Here is a 22458-nt window from a genome sequence, read left to right as displayed (position 1 = left end):
TAAATATAGAATTGATTTTCACTCTTACAAAAAAAAATTAAATCAAACATAAACCAAATAATTAAACTATGAATAGCTAGAGAAAGAAAGAGAGTTATTCCAACAATTTATTTATATTGCTTACTCATTTCACCATCACCATGCCATTAACAATTACATATTTAAACTCACCAATCATTCTAAGACTAGAGGAGTACAAAGGTGACATTGAAATAATACTAACAAAGTTGAAAATCTTAGGCATGCAAAATGAAGAGCAAAATATGAGCAATCATTTGAGAAGAAACTTTTGGAGCCAAAAAGCAGAATACTTTGGATATCTTCTTAAATTGTCTTTGAAATCAACATATAAGATTCCAAATCGTACTGTGTAGCCTGCATCCCATTCATAGCTGTCGGAAAATGACCAAGCATAGTAACCTTTCACATTTGCACCATCTCTGCAAACAAAATCACATAATTATTCAATTCATTGTGACCTATACAAGTACTACTAGTACTATTATTGTCTAGTCTGAATTGAATAGAATCATTTTAATTTATTTTAAATTGAATAGAATCAAAATTATTAATTTTATATAATTGTTTGGAATTTTGAACCATATATCATATTATTAAAATATATATTTTTTCAAAATAAACCCATTTAATTTTTAAATTTATTTTAAATATTTTCATTTTCATTTTTGATTTGATTTTGTCATTTATTTCAATTTAAAACTATTTACGTAACACTATTTATGTTTGTACAATTATTTTAAGTTTAATTTAGTTGTTTGATTCAGCAGTTTTTTTAACAGTTTTATTTGAAATATTTTATAAAATAATACAATAAGGTAATACTATTATTAGTGTGTCAAAATATAAATAAATGAACTGTTTAACTCATACTTTATTCCTTGAAGAAGAAATTTGAGATGTTCATCATGATATTTAATCCTAATACCATCTTTACGAGCTTCATTGATTGGTATTGAGTCATTCCTTGATTGAGCAATACCTAAAAAATTCACAAAAAAAATAAATTAATAATATAATTAACACATTCATTCAATTAAATAAATAGTAAACTTTATAATTAATTAATTACCATTTTCAGTAATGTAAACTGGTGGATTCTTGTAAACATCTTTTATGTGTTTTACAAGATCATGAATTCCCTTTGGATACACATATAACCAGTTCAAATCAGTCTGCACAAATATAAAGTTACACAATATTAAACTTTTTAGAAATAATAAAAAATGATATTTATATAATATGATTTTAAATTATAGTCCACAATCGTGACATTATCATATATCGCATTTGTATTCAGTTTGTTAGAAATTTGAATATCACGATTGAATTGTAATCGATCGATAAAAAATCATACCGCGGGGCCGATAGATACACCATTCTTCAATGCTGAGATCAAGAAAAAAAATTGAATGTTTGTGTTGTTAGGTTAATGTTAAAATGCAATAGAAAACTTTTTATAAGACATGTTTAGATTTTTTTTCTAAAGTACTTACGAGTAACATTTGCTTGAATATCAGTGTAGTAAGTTCTGTTGACACTTGTTGGTGGAATGCTTTGTGCATAATATGTGGAGTAATAATTTACACCAAGAAAATCATAGGAGCCTTTGATCAATTCAAATTCTTCTTTTGTGAATTTGGGAAGTCTATTACCTAAGGAAGATATCATAGATTGAGGATAGTGACCATATGTAAGAGGATGAGCAAACCTGAAAAAAATTAATAAGATTCCGTTATTAAGTTTGTCATGTAAAAATTCGATTAAATCAGCTTAGATGTTAACCATCTGACGGTAGAGATACATATTCAAATTCACGATACTACATTTATTCATCTTTATGAGGTGAAGTTTCAGTTATTAAGTTATTAGATAAAAATAATTTATCATATAAAAAAAATTTCAATTAATGTCGGCTAACCGAAAATAATTTAACTTTGTAATCGATTTAATAAGTACTATGATAGTTGTCGAATGGTAATAATATCACTCTAATAATAAAAGAAATTAATTCATAATTTTAAAATAGTTCAAATTTTGTAGATTATTGAACTTCGACTCAACTTAAAAATTCTTACCATCCGAAAAAGAAGTCGAGTGCTCGACTTGCAGCTTGACGATCGGCAACACTATTGGTATATGGTTCGAAGAAATGAGTCACTAACGTGACTCCGATATTTCCTTTCTGGTGAGCCTATGACAACACAAGTAAATTTTATGTCATGGAGTATGTAGTTTCTCGATCATGACATCAGAGTTTTTGATATTTTTCCGACTACAATTCATTTTAGCCGTCTGATTAAGAATCAACGGTCGAGAATTTTTACATATGATTTTGCTAGCATGTCCTCCAATTTTCACTATATTATACTTTATATCTATCAATTTTTGATAAAAATTTTTTTGCCAATTACCTGATATTTGGCCTTGTACAATCTGGCAGCAGCAGCATGAGAAAGAATCAAGTTATGAGCAACAATGTATGGTTCTGTAGATGAGTCACCATGTTCGCAATTTCCAACATATTTAGAACATCTACCAGGTGCAAATGTGCCACCATTGTAACCATTGATGGTGAAGGAAAATGGTTCATTAAGTGTCACCCAATGTTTAACCCTATCTCCAAATGTCTTGAAGCAAAAATCAGCATAGTTTTCAAAATCCTTCCTGTTTTATCCATTAAATAATGAATAAATTGATTTTTTAAAGGATTTCAAATAATAGGATATTGATTTATAATTTGGAAATATGGTGTTACTTACACTATTTTATAACTTAGAAATCCTTTGTATTCATCTTCAAGACTTTGTGGAAGATCCCAATGAAAGAGTGTTACAAATGGTATTAAGTCTGCCATCAAAATTAGTCCATAGGGTTTTCTATATAAATTAAAACGTCCATAATAGTGATTCTACAAAGGTCTAGGATGGAATTTAAACTTTGTTATTTAAAATTATATGATCAAATTTTTAGATTAAATTTACGAACGTCTCTAACAATTTTTTAAAATTATATATCAGATTCTTACTATTGAACTTATCAAATAATTTTTTTAAATTACATGATTAAACTCTTACAATTGAACATATAAACGCCTGAGATGGAATTTACAATTTATTTTTTAAATTATATGATCAAACACTCACGACTGAATTTACAAAGATCTCAGACGAAATTCAAATATTTTCTAAAATTATATGATCGGACTCTTACTACAGACCATTTGACATTTTCTAGATTAGAGAATGAAAAATAAATTATAAGAATTGTTTACCATTTGCTAAGATCTCATTGATGAGATTGTTATAGAATTTAACACCCAAATGATTCACTTCCCCCTTGCCCTCTGCATATGATATATCATTACACAATCAAAATCACTAAAAAATAATAATAATAATAATAATAATTATTATTATTATTATTATTATTATTATTATTATTATTATTATTATTATTATTATTATTATTATAATTGAGATGAAAAATCTTCAAATCATCACATGATATCATACTTGGGAATATTCTTGACCATGAGATGGAGAATCTGTATGAGTCCAACCCAATTTCTTTAACAACTTTGATGTCACTCTACAAAATAATTTAAGTTTCTATTAAATATACAGTACTTATTATTTATTTTTCTCACAAAAACAAAGACAAAGACAAATTTTTTTGAAAACTTTGAGTTAAGTGTACCTTGTATCTATGATAAAAATCAGCACCTATATTACCACTACTGTGGTCCCAAATTTTTTCTGCTCAATCAAGACATAGAAAAAGAGAGATTTTATTGTTTTTAATTAGATTCATATGAATTCAAAAATTTAATAAAAAATGAATACAAAAATTTGATCATGAAAAGATAAATAGATAATAAATAAATAAATAAAGTAACCTGGATGTTGTTTAGTGAAAGTGTCCCATATACTTGCTCCCCTCCTATCTATATTTGAAGCTCCTTCTACCTTGAATTGTTAGCACAAAAAGAGAATGAATAATTGATTATCAATTATTATAAGTTGATCGGTCACCTATCAAAAATAACATGTCATTATAAATGAGCACGTCATAAATCTCGAGGAATTAACATCATAGTCGTCTTTGAAGGCATGCAATGCAGACTACTGTACATGATTTAAAAATTTTCAAGATTAAACCGTAACGAAATAAGATCTCATAAAATATTGTTACAGTTAAATCATGATTAATTTGAATCTCTATTTATTTTGTCGTGCTTAAATTGTGGCTAATCAACAGATAACCTCAAAAAAGTTGAACGAGCGCATTGTTGCTAGTTATTTGGTTGTGAGAACCTGATAAGCAGAAGAACCGATTCCAAATAAAAAATCGGAAGGAAAAAGAGTCCTATTGAATGTTGTAGCATAGTGACTTGGATGCACTTCATGTGAAGGAGTTTCAGCTCCAGTTACAACAGCCAAAAGGGTAGCAAGAGAACAAAGATAGAGGAGGGAAGGAGTTATGGCTCTCATGGCTGCAGATTTTGATGTGTAAATGTGGAGTGGTGATATCTTATTTAAATGCAAAAGAGTTGACTGTGGCTTATTTTTTAATTAGATTATTGAAAATAATTGATTTTTTTGGTATGTATCATCATTCTCAATGACAATGATTATCTATGGGAAAAATCTCACATATTTTAAAATAGTATAAAAAAAACAGTGGGGTACATGGTAACATGTTTTGGTGTGTCCCTCTTTTAAAGATGGCAGAAGAAATTATGAAGAAACAATTTTCAATGATTGTCTAGTTGTAAAAAGAGGTATCTCTTTAATAAGTACGTTGGAGGGGTTCAATCCTTTCGTTAATCTCTTTGGTAGAAATGAAATGTGAAATTCTTTATGTGTTTTTTGATTTGATGACACTATACTTCAAGATGAAGCACGAATAATCGGCAAACATATGTATCATAAAACTTTAAGTGATAGAGAATGAAATCGTATGAAAGTAAAGTTGCAGAAGAAAGATCAAAGGTTGAAGCCTCATAGAATCGCTCTGACAACGCCTGAGTCGAGAGACGGCAATAGAGTTAGTGTCAGTAAAAACGGAACAAATTAACCGAGCTAACTCAAAAATCCGCAAAAATTTATGAACTTGAACAAGAAAATCAGAAAATTAGAGCTCGGTTGTTGTTGTACAAGCTTTTAAATCCGACCTTTTAAAATCTTGGTGTTTAATTGGGCTAACCCGACCGAGTTACAGGTAGCCCGCTTATTTAATTTAATTTTTGTTTATTAAAATTATGAAATAGTATACTATTAATTTTCATATTAATTTTTTTAACAAAGATATAATATTGATTTTTTATTTATATATCAAATGTATAATTTAATTGTTCATAGGTGACACAAAGTTTAATCAACTTCCTTTGATTCTTTAAAAGAAACATCCTAAAAAAGATTCAAAATCTCATAACTTTTCATAATCAAGTAGGGTACATTATTCCTATATTAAAGTATATGAGAATATATAGAAGACACTGCTACAAATAAGATATTTTATGATAAAATTTTCACCTTGAATATTAAAAAATCGAGGAAAAAATATCCTAAGAGCGTCATATTTTATTTTACTAAAAATCTTTTCTCTCTGTTTAAAATTCGAGGTGATATATATAGAGATATTGCTTTGAATCCTAATTAGTGCATTTTATGTTATTTTTATTTTCTATAATTTATTTAGTATTTCTCATTTGACGCATTTTCAACTACTTTTTTTCTATGTTAATCTTTTATTATTTATTTTTATTTTTTATTTGTATTAACGTCGAGTACATGTATCAGCTAGGTAATATATTGTGTCAATATTTATTAATATTTTTTTTCAAAAGCTTTTTTTTATGAACTCATATATCTCGGTTTTCCTTAAAAACCAACGTGAAAGATATTTTAATTGATTTCCCAGAATATGGCGCTATAATGTTTTTTTTAATTAATGAATAAACATTGATTTTCCCTAAAAACTGATATGGGAATATTTTGCATGAAATACTTCAAAGAACTAGTCTCTAATTTTTCGTTTATCTTTCATCGCTCTAACTTCATCGCCATTATCAGCGCATAAACCTTAGGCGATTTCATCGTCATTATCAGCGCATAAACCCTAGGCGATTTCATCGTCACTCTCTCATTAAAACTCTTCCAAAACACGAACATCGTCTCTATTTTCTTCGTCATCACGTTTGAGTTACTTCTTTATCACATTTTTGTTTATATTATTGAAATGGTTTTAGTTCATATCACTGAAATAGTTTTGGTTTATATCAACACGAACATCATCTATATTATCAAACAACATCACTGAAATGGTTTTAGTTCATATCACTTAAATGGTTTCTCATCAATCATTATTTTTTATTTAAATAGTCATGGCCGATATACAAATAATAAAACATCAACGACTCACCTGAAAGATGTTGGTGTCTCGATGAATTTAACCTCCACGAGTCATACAACTATCTTTACAAATGCACAACATAAAAGAAAATCTAAAGGTTCCGCGATGTATATCAAGGTGAAAAATGTCCACGAAAACGACATCCGCTTCCCGGTTAGAGTTGATGTTGCAACCGAAAAGGCTTATGATGAACATGCTCAGGATTTTATGGGTTACGCTGCATTATAAAGTAGAAGTAAAGTGATTATTTTGTTGGATAGTTAGCACGAAGTTGATGATAATTTGAAAGATAACTTATGGACCGATATTACAGTATTTATATTGAATTTTATGATTAGTTTTACAAGTATGTATGATCATTTAATTTTTTGTTTAATATTGATAACAACTCTATTGTGTAAACATAGGAAGTGTTTAATGTTAGTTCGAATGATAGTAAGGTGAAAAAGGAAGTGCTTACATATGTTGGTGAGCATTGGAGGGGCTTTAAGACACAACTCATCCATGACTATATTACTCATCCAACAACTAAAAGTAAAGAAAAATATTCATATGTGATGTATTTATTTATTGATCAGGATGTTTGGGAGGAATTTGTAAAGTCTCGCACCACTCCCGACTTCTTGACTAATAGCAAAAAAAAAAGGAAAGCTTAATAGATCTAGAAATGTCTATCCACATAGATTGTCTCGTTGAGGATATGACAAACTTGAAAAGAAGACGATTGAAGAAAAAAGAAAATAAAGGGAACAAGAGTTGGGTGATTCTATAAGCCTTGATTGCACTACATCTCAACCATCACACCATGAGAAATGGAAGTGGGCACGTCAAAGAAATGGCGGTGAGTTCACATCATAGGCTACACGCGAAGTGGCTAAAAAGATTGTAAGAAGATTTTTTCAATAATATTATTTAATTTGGTTAAATCAACTTGGTGATGATGTAATTTTCTCTGTGTTGTAGGATGTATTGGTTGAACAATCCAAATTCGACCTCTTTGTTTCAGAAGATCGTCATGACATCATGGTTGAAGCGATTGGAACCGAGAAGCGTCTTGTGCATGTCCTGGTCTTGGAAGAGGCATTGACTTCAAGACTTTTTATGAACGATCTCGATCAACTAGAAAAGTACACAGTAAGGAAGAGATTGAGTAGATAGTTGTTGTTAAGTTGGTGGAGGAAAGGGAGAAGCGGAATCAAGTGGAACGTCGGAGGATGCAGATGGAGGAGCAGGAGAGGGTGTTGCAGGATGAGACTGGGAGATTGTTACAGCGGGTGTGGGAACGGGTTTAGAAGGAGCAAGAGGAGTGAGAGAGGTTGGATGAGGTGGAGAAAAAAGGGTGAATAATAAGAAGCATAAGAGGATATTCGTGAAATGTACCTGTGATGTGCTTGAGGTATAAGTATAATTTAAAAAAATTGTGTTATATGTTATTATTATTATTATTATTATTATTATTTGTGTTTTTAATTTTTGTATTGTACTTCTATTGTTTTTATGATGCAGAGATTAAGTTCATTGGATTTACTCAACCAAACAAATTCAAATCAGTTGGACAATTAAGAGAAAGTAATGGGTGGTACAAACACAAAATAAAGTTATTCTTCCCACCAAGACAATATTGAAACCACACCATAACAAGTAGATATCATTCAAAGATTATAAATGATAGTACAGAGTCTTCCAGATATACGTGAAAATGTTCAATTAAGTCATGTTCCAGATCAGTATTATGTACTTCCTAAGCCTACTATTAAGGAATTTTTGAAGGGGGATGAATGGCTAAACGTTACCATATTACAATTGTGGTGCTCGTAAGTATAATTTTTACGTTGATCATTTATATTTATATATTTTTCCAACTTCTTTCTTCATTTTTTTATTTATTAAATTAGTTTTATAAATAAGGGTTAAATATGTTTTTTATCTTTCTAAATATCTCAAATTTCGTTTTTAATCCCTCAAAATATTTCCTTCAAAAAATGGTCCTCCTAAAATTTTGCATACACACTTTTTATCTCCAATACTAAAACGGTCGCTAATTCAGTCGCTAAGTAATAAACAGTCGCTAAATTGTAAAAACAGATGCTAAGTTGCAGGAATGGCCAAAAGTGTGAATGTAAAAGTTTAGGATGATCATTTTTTGAAGAAAATATTTTGAGGAACTAAAAGTGAAATTTGAAATATTTAGTAGGACTACAAACATATTTAACCCTATAAATAAATTATTTATATTTTATTCAATAACTTATATTTGAAGTATCATACTACCTCTGTTCTTTTATATAAGAGACAAAACATTTTTTAGATTCATTTAATAATTAATATATCTAGTCTATAAACCGACCAAATACATTGGTTCTTCAATGAACCTAAAATTAAATTGTCTCTTATTTAAAAGAACATAGGTAGTATAAGATACGTATTGAATCTTTAAAATAACTTAGATATATCGGACTCATCCATATTTTTAAATGGATGGTGATTCATAGATGAAATTTTCATCCTAGACGAGTGAAATCTACTAACGTCAACAAGTTGAAGACATATAAGAAGGGTGGATTGTAGAAAGAACATTTAAGTGTTTGCTCGTCAACTCATATGCTCTTAGATATTGAACGAGTTTATGGCAATGTTTTAAAAATTGGACTGAAGATCGAATCGACGAAACTTCCGGTTTAAGGTTAAACTGGCTCAACCGATTAAACCTACGATCAAACCATTTATTAAATAAACTAATAATATGAAACTAAATTTCATAAATATGTCACGTATAATCATATGTTCACAACTTAATAAAATAAATATTTCAAAAATCCATTACAAATTTAATACAACAATATCGATAGTGCATATAATAACATAATATACTTGTACACTTCATTTCAACCTTTATTTAAGAATAATTCGTACGAATTAAAGAATTATAATAAAATAAGTTAAATTAATTCAAATCAAAATTAAAATAAAGTTTAAAAAGTTAAGAATACCTAAATTAAATAAGATAGAAAAATAAATAATACAATATACTTAATTAATCAACAAAAACATAATTCAAATTGAACTACAACAAACAAGTCATAATTGAGAACAACAAACAATATTGACTTGAACGACAAATAATATTGAACTGGACATTATGACTATGCTTGAAAGATACAGTGTGGTAATAATAAAGTGTGATTGAAAGAGAAATTATAACGGAGTGACAAAAATTAAAAGTTTGTATGGTTGTAAAAAAATACGGAATTCATTTTTGTGATTGGAGAATGTATGTTAAGTTTTGATATTGACATATTAATTTTTTTTTAAAAATTAAAAAAAATGGTCAATTTGTTAATTTTTTTTGAGTTTGACGGTTTTACAAAATCGACTCTAATTCTTTGGTTCGAATTTGGAGGATTCAATCCGATTTTTTCAGTTTTACTTTGGTTTTGATCCATTGACGATTTTGAAAGATTAACCCAACGAGATTCATTTTTGGTTCTCGGTCCAATCGGTTGAACCGACCGGTTTGGTCCGATTTTTAAATGGGCATGTTTATTTTAACTTTAAAAATAGATTTTTATTTTACTTTTAAAAATGATTTTTATAAAAATATTTCTAAATACTAAGGGCCTGTTTGAAATGCATCTTAAAAACTCTTTTTTAGTTTTTGAAAATTTAAAATTTAAAAACTTGTTTGAATATAATATTTTGCAAAAGTGTTTTAAAATTCTTTTCTATTTTTCAGTTTTTAAAAGCAAAAAAGTGAAACAGTTTAGTTGTGTTTTGCTTCTTACTTTTTAGTTTTTAGTATTATAAAACTTAAAGAAAAAACATAAAAATTTATAATTTTCATTAATAGCATTAACGTAATTTTAATACTTTTTATATTTTAAAAATAAAATAGAAAAACGTATTTGAAAGAGTATGTTATTTCTTTTATTTATGCTCTTTTTATGTATAAGTAACCTTTTCAAATATGTTTATTTATTTTACTTAATTTTTTTTTGTGTTTCTTAATTATTTTCACTATATAATTTTTTTTTCTATTAAACTTAGAATCCCATTTTTTACTTGTTTTTTTCTTATTATTATTACAAACAAGTGTTATATGATTTGTAAAATTAAAAATTGATTTAAGCCAATTATTTGTATTTGACCAAATATCAATTAATTTTCTTAAATTTGTAATATTTTATACCATAAAATAGATTTTGAAAGTAAATAATAAAATATATATTTTTATTCTCTTCTTAAAATACTATTAAAAAATTAGATTATCAAACAAGTTTTTTCATTTTCATATTTTCAAAAGAGTTTTTTAAAAATTAGTTTATCAAACGAATTTTTTGTTAAATTTCTTCTTAAAAATAATTTTTTAAAATAGATTTGAAAAACAAACTTTAAGAACTAAAATTGGAAATAGTTTCAAACAAGTCCTAAATTTTTTATCAAATTTATTTTTTATAAATTAAAAGATTAATTTTAATATTTTTTAACATAAATATACATTATTAAATATAAAAACATAATCAAAATCATAACTTTTTTTAAATAACAAAACAATTATTCAAACTAAAATCGTAACTTTTTTTAAATTTCTAAAATAACAGAACACTTATTCAACCTTCAACAATTGTTTAACATATTATATTGATCGAACTAAGAATCAAACAATTGTTTTGCTCTTTTTTATTAAATTATTAGAAGAGAAGAGAAAGAAACAAATCCAAAACAAAAACATGATTTTAGAAAATAGAAGAAACATAAATCCTCCATCTCTCCATATATCACTTCCTTCATCCTCCATCTCCCCTTCGCCATTGTTACTCCCTTCGTCTTTCATACGATTGGTTAATTTACGTTAAAGAATGTGTTGAGAAAGAAACATTTAAGGAAAAAGGATTTTTTTTTTTTTAATCTAGGCATTTTAATAGAGACCACAGTGAAATTACAATTTCTTTTCCAAGCTGAAGATAATTTTATTCTTCAATTTGATGTAATTTGTGTGTCTTGTGCTTCACTTATCTTATTCTTTTTATTTGGTTGATCTCATTTTTAATAGGTTCATTAATTTGGAACTCTAAACATTGACGAAATAAAATTCAAGTTTACATGAATAAATTTTTTAATTCCAAATAAAGACATCATAATCTAAAAAAAATAGAGATTATGTTATAGAGCGTCAATTCATTAGTCTATTAATAATTTATTAATATTTTTTTAAAATATTCAATCTAATCCGTCTATTAAGAATAAAATTCATCTAATTCATCAATTATTATATTTTTAGTGGATGAATATCCATCAACTCAATTTTTTTTATTTGGAAAAATATATATGTATCTTTTATTTTTGAAAAAAATGGTTTTCATTTTTGAAAATAATCGATTTTTTTAACTTTAAAAAAATCACTTTTATATTTTTCAAAAAAAATGGACTTTTTTTTAATTTTAATTCCACTAAATGATGAAATGCAACTATAAATATAATAATCACATATTTTAAAATGTTGAAAATAAAAAAAATAAAAAAAAAAAGTAAAAACCACTCTAAATGACCAATTATTAAAAAAGATTTAAATAATATTAAAAATAATAATTTAAAGGATTTCTAATATAATTTTATCTAATATTTTTATTTAAAAATTATCTTATACTATTTATTTAATTTTAATGATAATTTAATTAAAATAAATTAATAATTATGTTAATTCTTTTATATGATACAATTAACCATCTCCTTAGAAAAACGTGAAAGTTATTATTTTATTCTATTTTATAATTCATGTAGAAGATCTACACAATAAAGAAATCATTCAATCCAATGGCCAAGTCATTAAAGTTGAATTTCCTTTTGGCCTTATCTTTTTTGGACATTTCATCTATGGATAACGCCAACAATGCCTAGGCCCCGCCACATATTTGGACACTAATAATAATTAAAATGCATGATAAGAGAGTCTTTAAATATATGGACTACATATATTATCCAAAAAATCAAATTTATTTATAATAATGATTATGTCTCTTTTAATTTTACACAATATTTAATTATTTGTTGATCTGATATTAAATGTATTTTAATTAATATCTTTCACAATAAATGATATCAGAGATTCGCATCAACAATAATGATTAATTGAATCTCTCCAAATTACTTCATTTGGAAGTTTGAAATGAAATACATACTTTACCGCAGAATAAAGGGACAAACACATCCAATAGGAGTAGCAGGTAGGCATGGCAACGGGGCGGGTCAGGGACGGGTTTTACCTCTCCCAAACCCAAATCCGAATCCTCAAACAATCCCCGTTCCCTGCCCCAAACCCAAACAGGGATGAGGAATCAAAACTCAAATCCGCCACCATTTCATTTAGTAAAATCAATTTTTTAATAGAAATATTTATTTTTCCAAAATAAAATTACATTACAAATAATAAAATAAAACAATCTAAAAAATTCCATACATACATTTCAAATATTTTAAATAATAAATTCAAATTAAAATATCAAAACATTGACCACATATTTAATATTTTAAATTATCAAAAATAAATAATAATGTACATAGTAAAATAAACGGGGCGGGTTCGGGGACGGGTTCGGGGTGGGTACTAGTGTCCTCATTACCCGATCCCCATATTTTAAAATCGGGGAAAACCCAAACCCAAACTCAGTCAAAGCGGGTTTTCCCCGTCAACTTCGGGGCGGGTTTGGGTTGGTACCCGCAGGTACGGATTATATTGTCATGCCTAGTAGTAGGGTATTATGAATCTCTCCAAATTAGTATCTTTACAGAATAAAGGGACAGACACATCCAATAAATTGGATGAATATGAAAATTGGACAAATTCAATAGTGGATAATTCAATTTGTCTGTCATTATCTTGTGTAAGAAAATCATGTATCTATTTTATAGTACTTTTTTTTTCCTGTATCTATTCATAATAGATAATTTGTTTTCATTATCTTGATACATATTATAGACAAAATTAGAAATCATGTACGGAAGAAAGCAATCCCAGAATAAAGTCTCTAATAAATATCAAGTATAGAGAAACTCATACTTTTTTGGAACACTTCAGCGATTTTCAATGAAGCATTATTTGAGGTACCTAGTCGATTAGGCGAGTTAATAGATCCGTGAATTATTTCCAATTTTACACCACGCTTTGACTTATAAAAAAGAGCTTCTTTATCACCTTTTAACATTCATAAAACTTGAAAAACCTCACTTTTTATTTCTCTCATCGCATCTTTAAATCTATCATATTTTCTCATATATTTTAGCTATAGTGCTTCGAGAGTGTTCTTGAGTTTAAGTGATAAATATTATTTTGGATGAGCGCAAAATTGTAAATTTACCAAAAGTAAAATTTTCTCTTGAGTGAATAATTCTTTCATAGGAAGTTCTTATTTTTGGTTGCGAGCTAAACTAGATAAAAGTAAAATTTTCTCTTGAGTGAATAATTCTTTCATAGGAAGTTCTTATTTTTGGTTGCGAGCTAAACTAGGTAAAAGCTCTTATTTGCATTGAGGGGTTGTCTTAGGAAATCTTTGTCCGGTTCATAAGTTTTTTCATTGAAGAAAAAGTTCTCTTTTGATTCATGAAAATCAGTTAGTGAAAATCTCTACACCAATTCTTGAGCTCATCCTAGTTAAAATGTTTATCGGTTCGAGATCAGCTAAGTTAAAATCTCTATTTATTTTCTAGTTTAGTCTGGTGTAAAAGTTCAGCAGGTTCGAGATCAGATCGGTAAAAATCTTTGTTCAGTTTATGATTAGCCTGTATAAAACCCCCCGTTTAGTTTAGAGGATAGTCAACTCAAAAATCTGTATATGTTCGGGATCATCATGTGCAAAATCTTTGTTTGCACTACGCCAAAAATGACTTTTAACAGCGCATCTTAGACAGCGCTTTTAAAAGAAAGCGCTGTCTAAGGTTAAAATTAAAATAAAACACGGAAAATGTTCCAAAAAAATAATGAAAGCGCTGTCTAAGGGGGGGTCTTAGACAGCGCTTTCTAAAAGCGCTGTCTAAGACCCCCCCTTAGACAGCGCTTTTAGAAAGCGCTTTTAAATATAGACCTTAGTCAGCGCTTTTGATAAAGCGCTGTCTAAAGTCTTTAAATTAAAAAAAAAATTCGAAGAGGCCAAAATAAAAATACCAATACCTAAATATTGGTTTTCAAATATTTTTAAATCTAAAACAGAAAAGTGCTACAAACAAGGCCTCAAAAGTATATATCTTATTTTCTTTAAAAAATAAAACAATAACAAGAACAATAACCTGCTATGATAGTGTGCTTGTATAAATTGATAAACAACATTATTCTCTTGTGTTCGGAGTGTAATTGAGGAAGCTAAGAATAAAACATCCCAAGTAAAGAGAAAATGGGTGTCATCACTGCCCACTGTTACTGTTTCACCACCGTTGGATCACACAAACCCTACCTTTCTCCCTCATCTCACAATTTCCGCCATTCCCCTTCCGTTTCTCTTTCTTCTTCTTCTTCTTCGTCGCCTTCACCACTCAGAAGAATCTCATGCCGAACCTCTTCCGCTCCCGCCGCCGAATCTACTCTCACCGGTAATCCTCTTCTCCCTCACCTTCAACATCAACATCAACCGATTCAGATTTACTTTTCATCAAATTAGGGTTTAGTATTTTTTTTTAAATATTTTATTTAAGTAACAAGTGGCTATTTTTTTTTTTGCTTACTGATACAGCGAAAGTTGGAAATGGGTTGAAAGATTTTATTCACATAGATGATTTTGACAAGGAAACTATTTTGAAGATATTGGATCGAGCTATTGAGGTGAAAACATTGTTGAAATCAGGGGACAGGACATTTCGGCCTTTTGAAGGGAAGACAATGTCGATGATATTTGCAAAGCCATCCATGCGAACAAGGGTTTCATTTGAGACTGGTTTTTCATTGTTAGGTGGTCATGCTATTTACTTAGGACCCAATGACATTCAAATGGGGAAGCGAGAGGAGACTCGTGATGTTGCTCGAGTTTTGTCTCGCTATAACGATATCATTATGGCCCGTGTTTTTTCTCATCAGGTATGTTGCTGCTGGTTGGTGTTCACTTAGAGTTGCTTAGCTTTGTTTATGTTTTATTGAGGAGTCTGATGTTGGCTTTTGAGGATAAGAGTAATTGAGACTGTAGTCTCGAGATGTTATTAATATTAATCCTCTATATCCTTTTGGATCTGTTATGCATGCATCGGATTGCGAAAAAAGCATGCATAATGTTTGATATTAAACACCTGTTAGGGTTATTGGCATTGGTTGTAGATAGGAATATGTCGATAGGTCATGCATAAATTGAAAGAGAAAATAAGTGAATATGCAACTATGATACATAAACAGATAATTGAAGAAAGGTATGAGGTTTTTCTTATTTTTGTCATGTACTATAGGTTAGGTGTGTGGTATTGGATTTTAAATGTGATGCTAATATAGGACCTCAAGAGGACTATGTAGAATATTTTGATAACTAGCAGAATCTTACAATTTTGGTGTGTTTAGTATCAAAATGGGAGTAGCTACTTTGAAGACACCTAAGTAAGTTGGTTCTGCACATTGTTAATTAATGAGCACGCATTTGACAATTATGTATGTATCTTACAACAATGTTAGTTTATAATTAAAGGGCGATATTATTGAATCGGCATGTATTTTGGAGTTTATGACTAGGCCTAGTATACCCAGGCTAACCATAAAAAAATTATGAGAATGTTGGTTTCATATCATGCAAGTGTTTTTGTTTTTGTTTTTAGTTTTTTGCGAACTGTTGATCTTATATTAAAAGGTTTTTCGAATTTGACGGAAATTTATACTGTCTTCAGTCAGCTGTCTTTATTTTTAGGTGTGGACATTTTTCTGTCGTAGTAGTAACTAATTAATGTTAGTTTAATTCCATACCATTATAAGTAAAATGTTTAAATCCATAATATAATATTAATAGTGAAGAATGCATTTTTTTTCTGTACATATTTTACTCTAATTTGTACCAAATCCTTTAACAGTGAGATCAAGTTGGAAGAAGCTGCTGTTCTGCATTACACTTACACCAAATTTTCTGATTTGACTTCAAGACGTGATCGGTGTGGCTGCAAGCCTACAAAAGATGATGTAAAAAGATGTTTCATGTTAGACTTTGACAGAGCTGTAAGTTATAGTTTCCCATTACATGCTCTCCTATTTTCTAGTTTTAGTTAACATAATTACTACTAACTTCTTGAAGTGTATTGAGTACATTATTATCTGCAATTACGTTCTTCTTTTTCAAATACTTTTATATCCATCATCATTTTTTGCATCTTGATGTTTGTTTAAGCCCCTGCACTCAGGCTATGTTTTGTTTTGTTATTTTCTGTGCATGGTTGGTTATATGACATTACCTCAGAATATTTTTCATTTCTTAACATTGTAATTTAGAATTAGTTGTTCCTGGTTTACTATTTCATTAAACAGTATTGCCTCTTTTTCCCTTGATGTCTAACCTAAAATAAATGGTGTTTATTCATTGAGTTTTTGTTCTTTACTTTCTAGCATATTCGGCTGTGAAGTTGCGCAAGTGTACATTTTTTGATTGTTTGTTGAGTGGGGTGGGGGACAAGGAAGTTTTAAATTGCACCCAGGTATATATTTATAATCTGACTACTCTGTTCTGTGTCTGATGTAGGCGTTCATAATTGCTTCAACTGCTACGGAGGAAGAAATGCTTCAATGGTAAGTTTAGGAATATGAAAATAATTACTTCAAATTTTTTACTTAAACTAATGCTATATTGTTTTCCTGGGAGGGGTTTGAAATAAGCAGTTAAACTTTTTGTGTCATATATGTCAGTAATTGACATTTTCACTTGTCCATATAGTTATTCATAGTCTTATACTGTATGGAATTATTTAAATAGTCTCTTATTTGTAATTTAAATCATGAACTATGTGGGAATGAATAGTAAATCTATGTCGAGGAGCTCAGGTTGTGTGAAGTGAGAATTTGGTGGATTTGGCTCCTGAAATAAAGATTCTGTTGGAACATTAATATCTTACAATATAAATAGAAAATAATATTAGATACATAGATGAAGACTAGAAATGAACATCTCAAACATATTAAATTTTGTGGCTCGTAGTCTATCCTAAAATCACGTGATAGTTTTTAACATAAAAGCAGCCTCAACTTGTATACCAATTTGTCTTCAAGTCACATTTTTTTTCTATTTAGGTACCGTGAACACATTGTGTGGACAGACAAAGCACTAACGATGAAACTTATTAGAAAAGGCATCTTATCTCGCATTTATGCTCCCATGGTAAGATTCATTTTCTCAAATTTCCTTTCTGGTTTCTACTCAAGCGATTTATACTGTTACCTTACCGTTCTTAGAGAACGTCCAAACTTTTCTTCCAAAACATTGCTTTTGCAGGTCATTATGCAAAGTTTGAGAGAATCTGGTGTTTTTAGCTCGGTGATTGCGAAAGCTGCTCAGACAACAACATCAAAAGACAAATTTTTAAAGTCTGTTGAGAGTAGCAATTCAACTAGGAATGACAGATCAGAAATGATATCTTCTAGAAAAATTGACGCTGGTGGAGTATCCCAAACAATTGCAAGAAGAATCTTGGAGGTTATAGATGATTCAATTCCCTCTGCAATTCCACCATTATCTCCACCCAGCTATGATGATGCTGACTTCCATACGTCCTAGATTTCGACTGACTCCTTGCCATGGCCATAAATTCTGGAGATTTTTTTAAAAGAGGCAACGATAGAAGCACGTCTGGCTGTCATGATGGGCATATCAGTTTTAGGATTCATGGGTTTTTTCCCGATCATTACCCAAGCGCTTATGTAAATTTCAGGTATAGAGTGTAGGCTTAGTGTAGGTATCATACAGGGCAGACTTTTCTATCTGCTCATTATTCTTTTCCTATTTCTTCTGGGCAGATTGGCTGCTATTGTAATGGAAACCAGAGGCCTATTCTATTTTTTGTTCATACACATTGAGAGAGGCATGCTATACATTATACATACAGGTTGAGATTATCTCTCCCAGTTGGAAAAAGGAGAAATGATCCATACAATGAAAATGATATCTTGCCAATTTTTGTAGGCATTGGAATTGCTTCAATACTTTAGTACCCTGCATACAAAGGAAAGTGGAAGAGTTTTAAGAATACTGAGAATAGTGTGGTTTGAATTGGTATATATATATATATTTGTTAGCCAAAAATTGGTAGAAAAAAGGCCAAAATGGCATATATAAAATGTGATAATTGTCTGTCAAAATCTGGTTGAAAACAGGTAGAAATTCTGGTTTATAAACCTGGAAAAAATGTGGTTTAAAACAAAAGCTTCAAAAAATTTCGTATACCTTAGACAACGCTTTTGTAAAAAGCGCTGTCTAAGGGGGGGATTAGAAAGCGCTTTAGTAAAAAGCGCTGTCTAAGGGGGGGGGGGGGGCTTAGACAGCGCTTTTTGAAAAGCGCTGTCTAAGGTATACCTAAAAAAATTAAAATAGGAGGGTCTTAGAAAGCGCTTTTGGCCAAAGCGTTGTCTAAGGGGGTGGGGCTTAGACAGCGCTTTTCAAAAGCGCTGTCTAAGGTATACCTAAAAAATTTAAAATAAAAAGGTCTTATAAAGCGCTTTTGGCCAAAGCGCTGTCTAAGGGGGGGGGGGCTTAGACAGCGCTTTTAAGATTTAAAAAAGCGCTGTCTAAACCTTTAGCAGCGGAGGTTTAGACAGCGCTTTAAAGCGCTGTCTAAGGCTAAAAAAAGCGCTGTCTAAGGTCTTGTTTGTTGTAGTGTTGATTTGGAGACTAAGCTCTTTAAGTCTTGTTCATCGTTTGGTTATAGGTTATCCTGACAACTTTATTTCCTTGTATAAGGGGGTTCATGGGCATAATCATCTAAAAGCTCTCAAGTCTAGTGGATACTCTTAAAAAAAATCTTGGGGACATGATTAGGTATTCTTAGTCTCCAAATCAACACTACAACAAACAAGACCTTAGACAGCGCTTTTTTTAGCCTTAGACAGCGCTTTAAAGCGCTGTCTAAGGCTAAAAAAAGCGCTGTCTAAGGTCTTGTTTGTTGTAGTGTTGATTTGGAGACTAAGCTCTTTAAGTCTTGTTCATCGTTTGGTTATAGGTTATCCTGACAACTTTATTTCCTTGTATAAGGGGGTTCATGGGCATAATCATCTAAAAGCTCTCAAGTCTAGTGGATACTCTTAAAAAAAATCTTGGGGACATGATTAGGTATTCTTGGTCGAACTTGTATAACTCTTCAGTGTTATTTCTCTTGTCTGATCTCTTTATTTTCTAATTATTTTCTTTACTTTGAATTTTTGTTGTATTTTTAGTCGACGATTTTATAAAATGGTTTTAAACTCTAATTTATCAAATGATTTTGTTTTAAACCAAAGTTTTTCAAACCTCCATAATTCACCATCCCCCATTTTTTTCCTCTTGTGTATGAGGTCACATGTCCAACACTAGATAGTTTTCCGAATTTGTGTTTCTTTGCGATAAGAATATGAGTAACCACATAGTGGTTGAGACAAATTTTAAAAAGCATTATGTTTACCTTGAAAGGAGTAGGGATTCCAGAACTAGGATATTCTAAGAAGGATATAGCAGTGGGTATATAAGAATAACCATTACTTATATCTTTATCGGCTTTGAATTCTAAACTAGTGCACAAAAGATTGTAAATCTTAGCGAGCTCCTCAAGTGACAATCAGATTTCATGCTTCTTCACTTCACTAGTAAGGATTCTAGCAAAATACTTGAGGTTGGAATAGAACATCCTCACCAAATTTGGAATCTTTTCTTCAGGGATATCATAAATGAAACTCCTTAGTTAGGCTTCATCAAACAACTTCAAAAATGAAAATCTTTAAATATCTTCTCTTCCAAGTGGTAGGAGTTAAGGATCCTCCTTTTTGAATAATCTCGATTGAAAAAATATTCTAGCTCTTAAGATCAAAATAGCTCTGAGAAGTAAGTCGTTGATGATGAACTTCTAGAAGTATGCATCCTTTTTGGAGCCATGATTATGATGATGAAAATTGTAAGATATTTTTCAGAAGCACAAATCAAACAAGAAGAAAATACGAAAAGAAGGCAAGAAAGGGATGGGAAATGAAAGAGTGTGGATACCTTTATAAATACTTTGCCTCTAATTTATCTACCTTGATAATCGATTAGAAAAATAAATATAAGATTACCATGTGATTATATTGCAGATGGCGCACAATTTTTAGAGGCCATAATTGATTATTCATTTGAGTTAATCGATTATGTGGAGGGAAATTTTGAAATTTAATTTTTAAGTATCCTCTAATCGATTATACCCAATTGTAATATATTATTTAGGCGGTTTTCATCCTTTTTTGCTTCTTTTGGGCCTTTGCATAACTTTGGACTTGGTTGATAGCTATTGGAACCCCTAAACTTTAGTAATTCACCATTTTCCTTAGATTGTTTTAATTTTTTGCTCTGCATACTTGCTAAAGGCACATGCCAACTAATATCTTAGCGATAAAAAAATATTCACTAAGCATAAAAAATACCACTTTTCTTGAATTTTTCCAATTCTATTTTGACCAAGTGTTTTACCTCTAAAATCTCAAGACATATTGAGAGAACTCCCCCTTAAAAGGGAACACAAACCATTGTCGTATATCCATCTCTACGGATATCTTTATACGAGATATGGATAAACACGTTATCAAGAGTGATATGATCATCATAGATCTTCAGACTCCATAAACACAGGACCATCATGTGTGTTGAGCATCACTAACGATGTCAATAACTTGATCATGGATGTTGAGCATCACCATCAATGCCCACAAAAATCTTGATAAATCTAGGATCAACCATCATCAACACCATAAAACCTTATCAGATCGACATACTCCTCTTCTATACTCATATTATATACTTGCTTTTCACATCTTTATTAAATTTGCAATAAGTACCTTCAAAGCAGCAAAGCATTTCCTGCAAAAATAGATTAAGTTTTCACTTTTGGTACTCAAGTCTTTTTGGATCCTAATGTGTTAATCACTATAAGAGGTTTGGAGATATTTCCTTTATAGCCTCTTAATGTATCATAGAAAAAACGATCAAGATGATCAAGCTTGTTACAAAATTTACATTTAAAGTATGGACGATTATATTTCTTTCTATCATAACAATCTTATTAAATGATCTATTAGGTTTATAACCTTTTTCATTTTTATTAAAAGAAGCATTTTGATTAAAAATAATTAAATTGAGCTTATCTTTACCCTTATTAAATTTCTATAAGATTTCATACAAACTGACTACATTATTTTTCAAAGATTCGCAAGATTTACATTTATCTGATCTTCAGGATCCAATTCTTATGTTAAGAATTTCTTCCCCAAGAATCTTATTTCTATTTTATAAGAATTGAATATAATCCATACCCCAATTTATCGTTCTTGTTATTAAACTTAACATTGAGCTTGAACATTTAACTATGAGTTAAATAAGTTACCTCAAATTTATTTTCTCTTGGAACTTTGAGGTACACATAATCTTCTTGATAAGATTCTCTTCTTTGAGAATGTACTTCATAAATTTTTTTAAGAAATCACCTAATATTATTTCTATGATTTCAAGTGATAAAAGGGAAAAAGTTTAAGAAATCAAATAAGTAATATACATATTCACTAGGAAAAAGAGAAAGAATAATTCTCTTAAAGTGATTAATCACTATTGTAACGAAACATGTCATATTAGACCTTTATGTCACATTAGGAACGTAAGAGTCCTTAGTGGTGTCATGACATTGGTACCTAAAGATCCCGGAACTAACCCCTAAGGATCCAACAACTAGTGGTGTCATGACATTGGTACCTAAAGATCCCGGAACTAACCCCTAAGGATCCAACACAAGTTTGGCACCTAAATCATATTGTTGTTCTCCACATAGGAATGTCCTACAACTTTAAATAGAATATGATTTTTAGACAGAGATTTTTCA

The 22458-nt window shown here is 29.8% G+C and overlaps 3 protein-coding genes across 3 annotated transcripts; 2 read left to right on the top strand and 1 right to left on the bottom strand.

Annotated features, from left to right (window-relative positions):
• Positions 1–97: 97 nt before the first annotated feature.
• Positions 98–4548, bottom strand: LOC127085522 (vicianin hydrolase). The gene is made up of 13 exons (XM_051026041.1): positions 4335–4548; positions 3917–3986; positions 3718–3776; positions 3534–3609; positions 3293–3364; positions 2781–2868; positions 2433–2685; positions 2097–2212; positions 1515–1729; positions 1376–1407; positions 1091–1193; positions 892–1000; positions 98–440 (listed from the first exon to the last, which is right to left on the bottom strand). The coding sequence occupies exons 1-13, from the start codon at positions 4509–4511 to the stop codon at positions 272–274; spliced, it is 1539 nt and encodes a 512-aa protein (XP_050881998.1). The 5' UTR covers positions 4512–4548; the 3' UTR covers positions 98–271.
• Positions 4549–14741: 10193 nt separating this feature from the next.
• LOC127085521 (ornithine carbamoyltransferase, chloroplastic-like) lies at positions 14742–15693 on the top strand. The gene is made up of 2 exons (XM_051026040.1): positions 14742–15012; positions 15153–15693. Exons 1-2 carry the CDS (start codon positions 14817–14819, stop codon positions 15521–15523), a joined length of 567 nt encoding a protein of 188 aa, XP_050881997.1. The 5' UTR covers positions 14742–14816; the 3' UTR covers positions 15524–15693.
• A 275-nt stretch (positions 15694–15968) lies between these two features.
• On the top strand, positions 15969–18487 carry LOC127081393 (glycosyltransferase-like KOBITO 1). Its single transcript, XM_051021652.1, has 5 exons — positions 15969–15997; positions 16462–16603; positions 17121–17167; positions 17666–17753; positions 17868–18487. Exons 1-5 carry the CDS (start codon positions 15969–15971, stop codon positions 18147–18149), a joined length of 588 nt encoding a protein of 195 aa, XP_050877609.1. The 3' UTR covers positions 18150–18487.
• The last annotated feature ends 3971 nt before the right edge of the window (positions 18488–22458 follow it).

Source organism: Lathyrus oleraceus, chromosome 5 (assembly GCF_024323335.1).
Source record: "Lathyrus oleraceus cultivar Zhongwan6 chromosome 5, CAAS_Psat_ZW6_1.0, whole genome shotgun sequence".
NCBI lineage: Eukaryota > Viridiplantae > Streptophyta > Magnoliopsida > Fabales > Fabaceae > Lathyrus > Lathyrus oleraceus.
Note: the sequence above shows the minus strand (reverse complement) of the source record. Positions and strands in the feature narration are given on the sequence as shown.

Coding starts and splice junctions, on each gene's coding strand:
- LOC127085522 (XM_051026041.1), bottom strand. CDS start 4,511: ATGAGAGCCATAACTCCTTCCCTCCTCTATCTTTGTTCTCTTGCTACC. Junction 3,987..4,334: donor TCGGTTCTTCTGCTTATCAG/GTTCTCACAACC, acceptor TAACAATTCAAG/GTAGAAGGAGCTTCAAATAT. Junction 441..891: donor TTTCTTCTTCAAGGAATAAA/GTATGAGTTAAA, acceptor TTTTGTTTGCAG/AGATGGTGCAAATGTGAAAG.
- LOC127085521 (XM_051026040.1), top strand. CDS start 14,817: ATGGGTGTCATCACTGCCCACTGTTACTGTTTCACCACCGTTGGATCA. Junction 15,013..15,152: donor CGCCGAATCTACTCTCACCG/GTAATCCTCTTC, acceptor TTACTGATACAG/CGAAAGTTGGAAATGGGTTG.
- LOC127081393 (XM_051021652.1), top strand. CDS start 15,969: ATGGGAGTAGCTACTTTGAAGACACCTAA. Junction 15,998..16,461: donor GCTACTTTGAAGACACCTAA/GTAAGTTGGTTC, acceptor ATCCTTTAACAG/TGAGATCAAGTTGGAAGAAG. Junction 17,168..17,665: donor GAGGAAGAAATGCTTCAATG/GTAAGTTTAGGA, acceptor TTTTCTATTTAG/GTACCGTGAACACATTGTGT.